This window comes from Paramormyrops kingsleyae, chromosome 1 (genome assembly GCF_048594095.1).
Source record: "Paramormyrops kingsleyae isolate MSU_618 chromosome 1, PKINGS_0.4, whole genome shotgun sequence".
Classification (NCBI taxonomy): domain Eukaryota; kingdom Metazoa; phylum Chordata; class Actinopteri; order Osteoglossiformes; family Mormyridae; genus Paramormyrops; species Paramormyrops kingsleyae.
Genome location: NC_132797.1, coordinates 67,750,872 through 67,763,996, shown reverse-complemented (window position 1 = coordinate 67,763,996; position 13,125 = coordinate 67,750,872). Strand labels below are relative to the sequence as shown.

General features: G+C 41.1%; 1 protein-coding gene across 10 annotated transcripts in view; it reads left to right on the top strand.

Annotated features, from left to right (window-relative positions):
- LOC111842431 (beta-1,3-galactosyltransferase 1) overlaps window positions 1-11,641 on the top strand; it is a 101,228-nt gene extending 89,587 nt beyond the window's left edge. For 4 of the 10 annotated variants that reach the window (XM_023809136.2, XM_023809543.2, XM_072718290.1 and 1 more), the window contains 2 exons: window positions 1,156-1,208; window positions 8,451-11,641. In XM_023809136.2, the coding sequence (XP_023664904.1) occupies window positions 8,723-9,706 (984 nt within the window). In that variant the 5' untranslated portion in view covers window positions 1,156-1,208; window positions 8,451-8,722 and the 3' untranslated portion in view covers window positions 9,707-11,641. Of the gene's footprint in view, window positions 1-1,155; window positions 1,209-2,035; window positions 2,085-2,833; window positions 3,154-4,213; window positions 4,362-8,450 lie in introns of those variants that run through there. The other 6 variants (XM_023809069.2, XM_023809468.2, XM_072718283.1 and 3 more) reach the window with 4 other exon arrangements.
- Window positions 11,642-13,125: the final 1,484 nt, after the last annotated feature.

The window sequence follows — 13,125 nt, the reverse complement described above, 5'->3', positions numbered from 1 at the left end:
CTTATCTCTCTCCTTTGGAAAAATTCACTATTGTAGTATTGTAAAATGTTTTATCTTCATACCTTCTCTCCTTTTAGCCACCAGCCGCTACTGAAATACAATTACCAAAGCTCCCAAAGACCTTCAAGCCACGTTCTAGTGATTTAAAAGCAGTCAAATAATCCAAACAAAATGATTACTATAATTTCTCAGAGATGATGAGGTTACATTGGATAAGGGCCAGAATGTCGTTTGCCAACATAAGTTGATTTAATTCATAGTCAGACCTTTCCCAGTTGCATCCAGAGGAAACTGTAGCACAGGGAATTTTTATGTTGTAAAAGATTTTTTTTTTCCCATGTGCACCAGTTATAAAGGTAAGAAATGTTTGGTTTACGCCACTTCACTTTTATGAAAGACCTACATTAAACCCTGTTTTCACTAACTGAAAGAAATCCGAAGAGGATATTTTTTTATGAAAAAGGAGAAAAGCTAAAATAACGGAGGCAATCATAGACATAAAGTCATGCACCACATAATTATAATCATGATATAGATACTGTAGGCTATACCATTTAGGTTTGTGCCAGTACACTTTATGATGATCTCAACTGATTAACTAATCATTTCTCAGAACGTATCCATCACTAAGCAGCACATGACTGTATTGTTTCTGGTGAGAATACACTGTATAAACATTACTTCTACTTTAGATAGGGTCTGAATTTGTCATGCTTTCACTATATGTTAGTGTTATTTAAAATTTTATGTGTTGTTTGCTATGGTTTGGTAGGTTAATTTTTTGGTCCGGGAATGCTAAGAAATATTTCCTTTATAGAAATGTTTCTTCTCTTTGTGCCATTTTGTCTTGTGAAAGCTATTTCTGGATTGCAAGGTTATTATTATCCTCAAGCTACTTTGAAACAATACTCATTTATTGTGAGACAGTCTTCAGTGCTTTCTTCATATTAATAATGCATTCTAAATTTAAACAGATCTAAGGTTAGCAGGTCCAGCTTTTCCCGAGAAGGACTGTGAACTATGAACTTAACGTATGGATAGTCCTCTACCTGAACATACGGATTTTGTAAGAGTGTACTTGTGTTTTTTAAGGACTGCATGAGCTCAAATTTGAAGTATGTTGCGGCTTGTCACCATAAGCCTTTATTTCAACAGCAAAGCTGCCCCTGGAAGCAGAATCCGCTGAGGTTCTTGGTCATTGGCCGAAGGTTAGCAGCGGCCGTCCAATAAGTGGCATACCTCCCCTAGCATGTACCCTAACCAATCCTAGGACATGGGCGGGGCATGAATGGGGGAACATGGGCGGGGCCTAAATGGGGCACATGGGCGGGGCATGAACAGGGGAACATGGGTGGGGCATGAACGGGGGAACATGGGCGGGGCATAAATGGGGCACATGGGCAGGCCATGAACGGGAGAACATGGGTGGGGCATGAATGGGGCACAAGGGCGGGGCATGAACGGGGGAACATGGGTGGGGCATGAATGAGGGAACATGGGCGGGGCATAAATGGGGCACATGGGCGGGGCATGCACAAGGCACATGGGCAGGGCATGAACGGGGGAACATGGGCGGGGCATGAACAGGGCATGAATGGGGGGGACATGGGTGGGGCATAAACAGAGGACATGGGCGGGGCATGAACGGGGGACTTGGGCAGGGGCATGAACGGGGGAACATGGGTGGGGCATGAACAGGGGTAACATGGGTGGGGCATGAACAGGGGTAACATGGGTGGGGCATGAACAGGGGTAACATGGGTGGGGCATGAACAGGGGTAACATGGGTGGGGCATGAATGGGCAGCAACTGGCTGACTGTAGCTAACCCTGTTACCTGTCTCTTAACATCCCTGCAGTCTACTGTCATGATAGATATATTCAGGTGGAAAACCTTTAGGAACGACTCAATTGGGGAGAGTAAATGGGCTAAATAAATCATAGCTTTGTTTTATATTCCAGTCAACTTGTTTTTTCCGTTTTCTCTATAAATTTTCAGAATGGAAGACAACGCCAAAATATCAACATCAGTACTGCCTCTACGTTGCCTGATTTGCGCTAAGAGTTACCTGTGGAGGTTTATGGGTGCGTGTGAATGTACATATACAGGTATTGACAGATTTAGAGAGGCTGAGATTGCAGTTATCAGGCCTGACTCTGCTTGCCACGCTTCTTCAACACCAGCAGCCAAACTGTCAAAATCGGAGCCACTCAGAACATTGGCTGCTGCTCCAAGTACTCACATCCACCACAGACAAAATATACTTTTTCCCTTTCTGTTTATGCCACTTTTTTCATACCAACAACCACGTTCTACATTCTTCTCTGCACTCGTAATCGAGAGGCTCTTTTTGATCTTTTCCTTCCTGACAATGTTTTCATACTCTGCCGAATCTTTAAACGCAGGAGTCTGTTGAATCTACATCGTCTCATAAGTGCTATTGTTATGGATAGGGTCCAAATATGCTCAGCAAAGTGGAATGTAAGTCAACAATAATATCTGTATAGCTAGAAATGTTAGCAATAAAACAGAAGCGAGACTGACTTTAACTTCTTTGAGACCATTTTCTTAGCTACGACGCCACCTGCTGGCACTTTCTGCTACCTGTAATGTAACTAAAGAGAAAAGTGATGTCCGTAAACTATTTTTCAAGCATGCTGACACTATAAGAATCTTTTAAAAAGAAATGACAGTTAACGTTAAAGACAAAAACAGCCATATCACCGTGATAACAAGGTCTAGTATGCAGTGCAACTTAAATACAGGGTTCCCGCGAGGTCTTAAAAAGTCTTAAAAAGTATAAAATTCAGAAAGTTAAATTTAAGGCCTAAAAATGTCTTAAAATGCCCAGATTTTCATCCTAGGTCTTAAATTTAATTTACCCAAGTCTTAAAATTCATTCCCAAAAATAAAATAGTAAATCGCTGTAAAACTAATACGTTGGTTGTGTTTTCTGGTCTGCACCGGTGTCTGCGTGGTAATAAAACTACAAATCCCATTGCGTGATCACTGCAGCTAGGCAACCATCCAGTTTGAGAAGGGTCTGGCTGCAGAACGTGCACTTTCAGCCACTGACGTCAGGTGCACGCTCAGCTACAAAAGGAAGTGCAGGGGAATCAAGCGCTAACTTAGTTCTTGAGGCCAATGTGAATGGTATGTTGTTTTATTATTTGTATTACTGAATGATATAGTTACAAATTTATTTCATGCCATACATTATTGCAATGTACATGTTTTGATGTAGTGCGTTAGTAACTTTTTTCTCTGATGACTGGAGTGAATTTTTTCAGTTAAAAGGAAACTACTAGCCAGTTGGCTCACGTTATCTTTAATTAGGCCACTTGAAATTAATAAATTGTTTTACATGACTCAAACTTCTAAAATATTGGTGAGTAGGGGATTTTATATTTTATATTTTTAGCGAAAAGACGAATGGCAACAGAGATATACTAAAACTAGAAAAGTTCTCAAACAGCTCGCGAAGGGTAATATTACTCGGTATATTGATGCCCTGCCAAGATTTTAATACCGTGGGCCCACACACAATCTGACAAACGATAAAAACCATTGTCCGAGAAGCGTCAAATTGAAAAATCCGAGGCTGACATTCAAGATTTTTCACCCACAGTTTTTGAGGTGAAAAAAACGGATTTTTTGAAAAATATAAAATATAAAAAAAATCGAGGCGGCACCAAAAAATTTAGGCGGGCGGCCATGTAAAACAATTTATTAATTTTAAGTGGCGTTATCATAAAATAAACACATTTCTACTTTTACAGAGCTTTTCATGGAGTTACCTTGTGAATGTCTTAGTTTCCAGCATATAGTTTTTAGTTGTTCGTGTGGTCTTGAGGAGAACGTTTCTCGGTCTCCTTATGGTAAGGCAAGGCAAGGCAAGTTTTTATTATCATACACAGAGGTTATTTAATATGCTTTATAAAAACAAGATTTTAAAAAGTTAAACAAAGTCAAAAAAGCAACATATAGAGATGAAAAAAACTTATTTGAATAAAAATTGCTTAGAAAATCTAAAAAATCTGATTGAAAGTGCAGTATGTCCTGCCCCGCTCGTCCGCTCCTCCCGTGTGCCACGCCCCCTTGTTAACTCTGTGTGGATTCCCCGTGTTTATCAGCTGTTTCCAGTTGTTTTCATTATCGTTGATGGGTCTGGAACGTAACTTCCGCGATAGGCGGGGGATCACTATATATTTTAAGGCTTAAACTATAAAAAACTTTATGTATATGGTAGGTATGTTACAATCTCCCGATTCCCACTGCGCCGCTCTTCCGCGCAGGTGTGTTTACGTCATCACGAGTTTGGTGGATGCGGGGAATAGCATAGCCGCGGAAAAAGTTGAACGGTGGGTTTATCTATAAAGTTCCAGGAGCACACGCTTATACATTACATAGTTCACATTTTTCGTCACAACCTCGTTTTCGAATTTGTTTTTGACCGATCAGAAGTGTTTCGTTTTCCCGTTGCAAAATTACCGATAAATTACTTCTCAAAGGCATCGCTTCAAAATCACTATAAATCTTATAGATTTGATATATCATTTATTCAACCATGTCTGTGTGAAATTTCGTGACAATTCTTAGTGTTGAAGTCAATGGTTTTGCTTGCGAACGAAAGCATTCCCAACTGAGCGGTCATGGTAATGAGGTGCCCCAGATCTCACGTGACTGCTATACTGCAACCTGATTCGTCAAGCGCGTTTGTTTACATTGTAGATGACCAAATGTTTATGAGAGATCTTTCACTGATATTTTGTGCATTCCTGCAGGGCTTTTTTCACTAAAACAGCTTATAAAACAAATTGATTAAGTTTTTTGAAGATCGCATAATTTATTCAATTTCTTTAAATTTCTCTTCAACTTAAGATCACAGCCTTTGTTTAAAATACATTAAGAACAAAAGGAAAAAATTACCACTTATTTCCGCCAATATAATTGCTATAACTTCCTTATTTCTCAAGATATTTAAATGATTTTGGTGTCATTCTGTTTGTTATCTAGTTCTCTATCAAATTCAGTTAGATTTTCTGTTATATGGGGGGTTTGGAATTTTTTGTAACATACCTATATATGGTCTTTCTATATGGCTGATGGGTCTGGATCCCCCGCCTATCGCGGAAGTTACGTTCCAGACCCATCAGCAATAGGTGAAAATCCGCGATATAGAAAGACCATATACATAAACTTTTTATAGTTTAAGCCTTAAAATACCACTCCCACATGCTTTAAACACATGTGAACGTATTAAAACACACTCTGTAAACACATATGATATGTGGATGTTGGGCTAAGGATATGAGTGACATAAAATAGGAGAAATTCTGTTATCATTCGAATGTTTCTAGTAATGCATTGTGTTGGTCTTAAGTTTTACTCATAATGGTCTTAAAATGTCTTAAAAAGGTCTTAAATTTAACTTACTGAAACCTGCAAGAACCCTGAAATATACTGTACCAAGAATAAATAATGAAATACATTGATACATTCTATAATGAAATACATTCTATAACCATTTAAAAGATATTCATCATGTTTTATGTTTCCTTTTGCAGTATAATGATTGCAAAAAAACGTTAAAATTTAAGAAAAATCGTTAGAGAATTGTGATCTTGATTCTAAGCAAAGGAATCTCGATCCACATAATTTCAGAATTGTTGCAGCCCTAATCCCAGGCAGCAATGGGCACTAGGCTTGGGTACCCACAGGAGGGGAGGCCAAAACCATATTTGTCTGTTGTCTGTTTTTTAAGTATCGATCGATATTTCTTTCTGTGATTATGTACTTAAGAATCATATCACATTCTGTTATTAAATCACAAGTCAGTTTTGTGGAGATTTTTTATATGAAATGTCAATAGATTTACGCACCTTGATGCGCAGGCCTCAGCCTCCCAAAATATAAAGGTTATATGCAGTGTTCAGCCATTCAGTTGTCTCCTGTGTATAAAGGGAACACAACTACGTTTTGTGATCTGTGATTTTATTGTAAAAAATTGTTACTGTGTAATATATTGGAGTATATAATATATAGTATGTTTTGAATGCATTAAAATACATGTATAAATAATGATTTTTATTCAATTTTTAATTTCTTTAATTAAACAAAAAACTACAGATAAAATATATTCATCAAAAAAATGCACTCAGATTTCAGGTATAAGATTACTTAGTTTTATATTTTACTGAACACGATAAAAACATTCAAGGAATAACCTCAGTATTTTTCCTGGTTCATTGAAAACTATGAATATTTCAGCTGGCCTGATACATGTTCTGATTCACTGCAGAATTCACTTCTATTAACAGTATAAATAGTCACAAGGTCTTCTGGTACCACATTGAGTGTGTCATCCCAAATTTATACTCCCCCGTTAACTTCTGCCTGGTTTATTACTCGTTATTCTGTTACAACAAGGGCTAAGGTAACAAAGAAGTCACGGGTTACTGTGGGAAATGAGGCTAGGTTCTTCAGGCTGTTTGTAGCACGTATCTAAACCTTAATTCCCAGGAGCACAGGACATCTGCTGGGTGTAGGACAGGGATGCTGGAATAAGAACTCGAATTGTAAAGGTCCATCTTCCAGCAGCAGAACATCAGAAAATGACTGCCTTGTCAGGAGGTGAAAGGTGCATGATCTCCATTACTGTTGCTTTACCTTGTCAAGGGAGTTCCGGTTCTTTGCAGAAGAGTGACCTACTAGGGAAGGATTCTATATGCAGACAATGCAGTGGGGGGGGTGGGGGGGGCAGTATTACAGATTAGACATGCTCAGTGTAGCAAAAGACGCTCTGGCAGACAGAGGGCCGCACTCCAGCCGCCCGCCCCATCAGACGTGTGTCACACCTGGGTGCTTCCGAATGTTTTTTATTTCCCCGTTTGTTTACCGCTGCCTGGATTCCAGAGGGCATTCCGAGAAATTCCTCCGGGAGGGACGCTTTAGGGACATTTCTCGCCGCGTCCCTGAGTTTTCGCACATCAGCCCTCTCTGAAAGCATGAGCCTCAAGGTCGCTCGCTGCTCGTGGCAGGCAGGATAAAGCGGCCGCTGTCGCTCTCCTTTCTGGCGCGGGTGAACGTGAAGCAGAGACGCGTTTGTGACACTCCACTGCAGTTAGGAAAACAGCAGCGGTAACAGCACTTAATGAATATGTCACACCTTGTAGGGCTTTTATTATATACCCAGAGACATGCTTCTGCTCTTTAATAAACAACAAAAATGTCATATTCTAGTTACTCACACCTTAGTGTACCCTTATGTAATATATAAATGTTAATATTTTCAAAAGTGGTTTGGAGAGTGTAAGGAAAAATAGTAAAGATGCCCTAATGTTCTTAGTTGATCATTTGAATACAGACAGTGTTAGCAAATTATGATCATGGGGGAAGTCAGGGAGAAAATGGGGGGGGATCCATTTGGCACCACTAGGGTGCTAAGGAAGATAATTCAGTTGACAGTGGCCAGAGAAGTGGCTGAGCTTCCATTTGCTCTCACAGGAAATCTCTGTCCTGTCCTGTCCTTTTCTGTCCTGTCTTGTCCCGTCTTGTCCCGACCTGTCCCGTCTTGTCTCGACCTGTCCCGTCCTTGTCTCAGGATCCTCACACTCCAGGGGGTCACTCTTTATATGCAAATTCCCTCACAACACCTACACACAGCACCTTGTTGGGGGGGGGGGGGGGCTTTTGGGGTATAAAGGGGGGGGGTGAAAAACTCTCCCTATTTTGTATTTGAGCTGTCTTTCAATACCCGGTGTATGTCTACACTGTATTACATTATATTATTGTTACTGTTCAATAAACCACCGTATTGCTGAAACTGTAGAGACTCTGCAAGTGGATTCCAAGTCAGTCTTGTCATGAGCGGTCAGGGTTCAATATGGCCAACAGTAAACAGGGGCTGTAGTCAGTGTAGCCTAGTAACTCTGTAGTATCTCTAGCCTGACATATTTGGACTCTTGTAAGGAAAAAAAATGCAAGAAAGGTCCTGGAAGACAATAGCAATTAATTTACCTCATTAATTTCAAAATGGAACCTCATTTCATTGTTCCTTTTTTTTTGGTTTGATTTTCTCACTCTGTCTCTCTCTCTAGCTCCCCCTCCCCTCCCCCCCACTTTCCCCCTCTCTTATATACTCCAATTTGATTATAAAACTGCGATGCTTTGCAGACAGAAAGCTTTGAAAACATCCCGGCTAAATAGTCCACAATCTTCAGGCTGTAATAAAATATTCATGGCAGCTGTATTGCTGGTCCTACAGCTGGAAGCTCTTCAACAGCCATTTCACCTTCAGATCAAAAATGGAGCGCAACGAGAAAATGTTTTTCATTTATTCATTTGAAGGGCTGAGGAAAAATGCATAAGGCAACGCAAACTCACTGATCGTGTGAGCATTCCGTGATGGTAACAGGCTCTCATCCTCTTTTACTGCTTTTTTGTTCCAGATTTAATGGGAAGGAAGGACATGTCACAAAGACGGACCGGAAAAGTGGCAGAAGTTCGAAGGCGGCCAGGCGTTAAATGACAAGGAGGGAACAGGAACGCCTATCTTCATTAAACAAAGTTCCATTAATTGCCCATAGAGTGTCCGGTTAATAAAAATTAATGTCAAGTGTCAAAGCGAAGCAGCGTATTGCTGCCTAGCTGGAAATAATTTTGCTAATGGAAAAAATTCTGGTTAATATTCGATGCACTAGACACAAGTAAATGCAACATAATGCCTTCAAAGGTCTCTTGCTTATATGTTCTGACAGTCCTTTGCTGGGCAAGTGCTCTCTGGTACTTAAGTATATCGCGGCCATCAACCTCCTACGTTGGGCAGTTCTCCATACCCATACGAAAGACAGTGAAGCACAAGAATATTACCATCAACAACATCCGCACCCGCCCCCTGAACCCGCACGCTTTCGAATTCATCATCAACGAGCCGAAGAAGTGCGAGACCGACCCACCGTTCCTCGTCATCCTCATCAGCACAACACACAAGGAATTTGATGCCCGACAAGCCATCCGGGAGACCTGGGGGGACGAGGGCAGCCTGAGCGACATACGAATCATCACGCTGTTCCTGCTGGGCAAGAACACGGATGCCGTCCTCAACCAGATGGTGGAACAGGAGAGCCAGATCTTCCACGACATCGTGGTGGAGGACTTCATCGACTCCTACCACAACCTTACCCTCAAGACGCTCATGGGCATGCGGTGGGTTGCCACCTACTGCCCCAAGGCCAAATACGTCATGAAGGCGGACAGTGACATCTTTGTCAACATGGACAACCTGATCTACAAGCTCCTAAAGCCCAACACCAAGCCCAGGAGAAGGTACTTCACAGGTTACGTCATCAATGGCGGCCCCATTCGGGACACACGGAGCAAGTGGTACATGCCCCGGGACTTGTACCCCGACAGCAAGTACCCCCCTTTTTGCTCGGGTACGGGATACGTGTTTTCGGCCGACGTTGCTGACCTTATCTACAAGACGTCTCTCCACACGCGGCTCCTGCACCTAGAGGACGTCTACGTGGGGCTGTGCCTGCGCAAATTAGGCATCCACCCCTTCCAGAACAGCGGCTTCAACCACTGGAAGATGGCCTACAGTCTTTGTAGGTATCGCCGGGTGGTCACAGTGCACCAGATCTCCCCCGATGAAATGCACAGGGTCTGGAATGACATGTCCAGCAAGAAGCACCTCAGATGTTAACAGTGTGTAAGGACCAGACCAACTCCCATCCTGTTTTTCTCTGAAGTGTGTTGTTAAACCCCAGAATCAGACGACTGAACAATGCTTCATCTGATGACAGCTTCATGCCTGGACACCTGCTGTTGCCTACGAAAATCGTGCCTCGGCAGTTAATGAGTACATACGGCTTAGTCCCCACATGTTCTCGCTTAATCAACTGTGACAGTGAAATTGTGTTTTACAGCTTGTCTGGAAACAGTTGGGAGTTAAAAACAACTATCACGATACAGCACATTTCCATGATTTTCACAATGAAATGCTTGAAATTTGCTATTACCACATGCAAATTTACCAAATTGGTCTTTTTTTCTTTTTTTTCTTTTTTACAAGCAAGCAGAGCCTAATCTATGTAAAACACATAGGTACAAGGCTACAGCCTACACATAGTCTACAATTATGTTACTTGGTGCTACTGTGTACTGTACCTGAGCTTTGGGAAGAAAATGACTGATGTTACTTAGCATCTAATTAACTACTATTTAAGTTTACTGGTATACCTAGATCACTTGGATAAAGGGTAAGGTCAAAGGAAACGATTGTTCTTTGTGAGGGGCAGAACCACAGGGGCACTGACCCCAGCTGAAAGCTGATTGGCCCCCCAGTTACTCACTGATTCAAAAACCTATTTATCCAAAACGACTTAGAGTAGAGGGAGAGGTATTGGCTTATGCGCATACCCTAGGATACCCACGATCTTTACGTTGTTGCTGTGTTGCTCTGCTTGTTCAGCCACTGGTGCCTGTATCATTGTCTAATGCAGTGTTTCCCAACCAAGTCCTCAGGGAACCCCGGACTGTCCACGATTTTGCTCCTTCCCAGCTCCCAGCCAATCAGGAGCACCGAATACCTGGTACAGGTGTGCTGGGAGCTGGGAGGAAGCAGAAACGTGGACTGTCCGGGGTTCCTGGGTTAGGAAACACCTGTCTAATTATGTTTGGTCCCTCTGTATGAATTATGCCAACTTGTATGCCTTCTACATTATAAAATCATAGAATTGCCCCTGTTCCTTGTCCTCTGTTGTTCCGGTTTCCTACTGCTATACAAAAACATTAGAATCTCTAAAAATGTCCATAGAATATGATTGTGTATGATCAATTCACTAAATTTCTAATTTTGTGTGCCTCCTGCCTTGTGCTATGCGTCCCCTGGGACAGCCTCCCTGTTCACCACAACCATGTCCCAGCTAAGCAGTATGAGTACGGATGGATGGAAGGGTCACCATGAATTTTACTGGAATCACATTCTATTACATACAAGCATGGCAATCATCACCATTCTATGCTGAGAAATCTGGCAGCAGACACATGGTTTACATGAAAGATTCTGGGTTGTTTTTTCTTATTAGTGAAAACTGAAGTTTTTTTGTGGAAAAAAAGAAAAAAAACTTGTGAATCAACTAAACATAATGACCTATTTTGCATTTTAGATGTAATGCTTTATTATTAAAATTATTTTCCTACTTTCAGTATGTGAGTGGACACATGGTTCTTGCTTTCAAATGTTTGTATTACTATGTATGTACAGAGCTTAACAACTGAACATCGGTATGTATTAATGGGCACATGTTTTAAATTGCATAGGTGAAACATTGTAACAATTTACATTCTTAAGTGAATGTATTATCCATGTGTATTTTAACGTATTGGTCTGTACTCAAGCACTGCTTCTGCAATTATTGCAAATGGTTATATTTTCTATGACTTGAAACAAGTTAAAATGGCTCCTATATCATGGAGGCAGACTTCATTTTCAGCATATCCTTTTTTATTCTCTAGTATTATAAGCTGTTGTGCTATTTTACTGTGAAGGCATAGATTTAAAAAGAAACTATCCAAAATTGGATTATTGTACTGTACAGTATGTCTTTTTTTACATAAAAATATACATACTTGAGAATTGTTTGTTTTTTTCCTGTTTTAATGTACTCTCATAGGTGATATGTGTGTAGCATCAACCCTGATGGTGAGAGAACTATCACTGCCAAACTGTGTCACTTCGCTACATTTAATAGCTTATGTGCCAGTTACTGGGGTTGCCAAATTGTGCTTCCACCCAGCTGTTGATCTTGACATGTCCTGGAGGTAGCGCTTGTCTTGTGTGAGGAGTATATCAGCGTGCCGTATGAAACCTGTTACGTCTAGCGTGAGGTTCTTAAGTAACCTGGACCATGACCTGAGTTTCAGATGGACTGCATGTCTGCAATGAGATGGAAACCCTATTTCCGGGGAAACGCTTGATATCTGCACAGCCTCCAATGCGACTTCATCAAAAGGAGGAATTTTAAATTATGAATCCTTGTTCGATTTCAAGTTGACAGGCATATTTGCTGACAAGCATTCACATAAAACCCTTAGCAGCTTGTGGTGCTTTGAAGACAGAGACACAGTAATGTTATACATTTCATACGCCACTAATTTTGGTTTAAAATAATACATGAATTACTACATATAACACGCACAAATGGTATTAGGAAAAAGCCCCCAGTGGTCTTCCAAATCTTGCTTGATTTCTTGCTCAGGTCCTTTTTAATAGTTTATGTATCTAAATATAATTAATAGCTGCTAATTAAAGACTGGACCTTGTATTTTCACCCTGCAAATAAAAGATGACAATATACATATAAAATGACTTTATAACGGCACATTTTGACCATATACAGATCATATGTATAAAGAAGAAGATGAAATTGATGTGAAACATGGAGGACATGGAGTGCTGCCCCTGAAACTGGAATGATGGGCCGGCAGGTGCGTGCAGAATCGAAAATGGCCTGCAAATCATGTTTTTACTAGCAGTGCTGGGAGCTGCATGGCTACTGGGGATATAAGAAATAGATGAACCTGGGAGCATCAAATGGTCCAAATTAATTTATGCAATGTTCTCGCCTCATGCTGGGTTTTCTGTGTCACTGTGTGTGTGACCGGCTGGTCCAACCTCTAGGGGGCGTGTAGCTTGTTGTTCACTCACACAGTAAAATCAACGCCGAAAAAGTCTGCATTGCGTTATTGTTTGTTATAGCCTCTATAAACTCTCACTTGCTAATTTATACAGAATCTACACACCGAGAGATTATAGCCTTTTTATTTTAAGTGTTCATTTTCCAGTTCGGTGACCCCAGCGCCAAGAGTTGGAGTAAATGGTTTCCTTACACTCTGTTGTCACACATGTTGGGACATCGGAAATTAGCCCTTTCCTACCCCCTTCCATTGTGAAACATCTTCTTACATACGGTGGCAAAAAAGGTGTATTCCAGCTGTTTTCTTATGCATAGATCTGCAGGCTGTCACGCACTGTGGTCAGAGAAGTATGCTCCATGCTGTGTAGTCGCAGGTCTATGCAATTTAATGCATTGGTAGGGGACTTTCGTTGAAGTTCTGGGA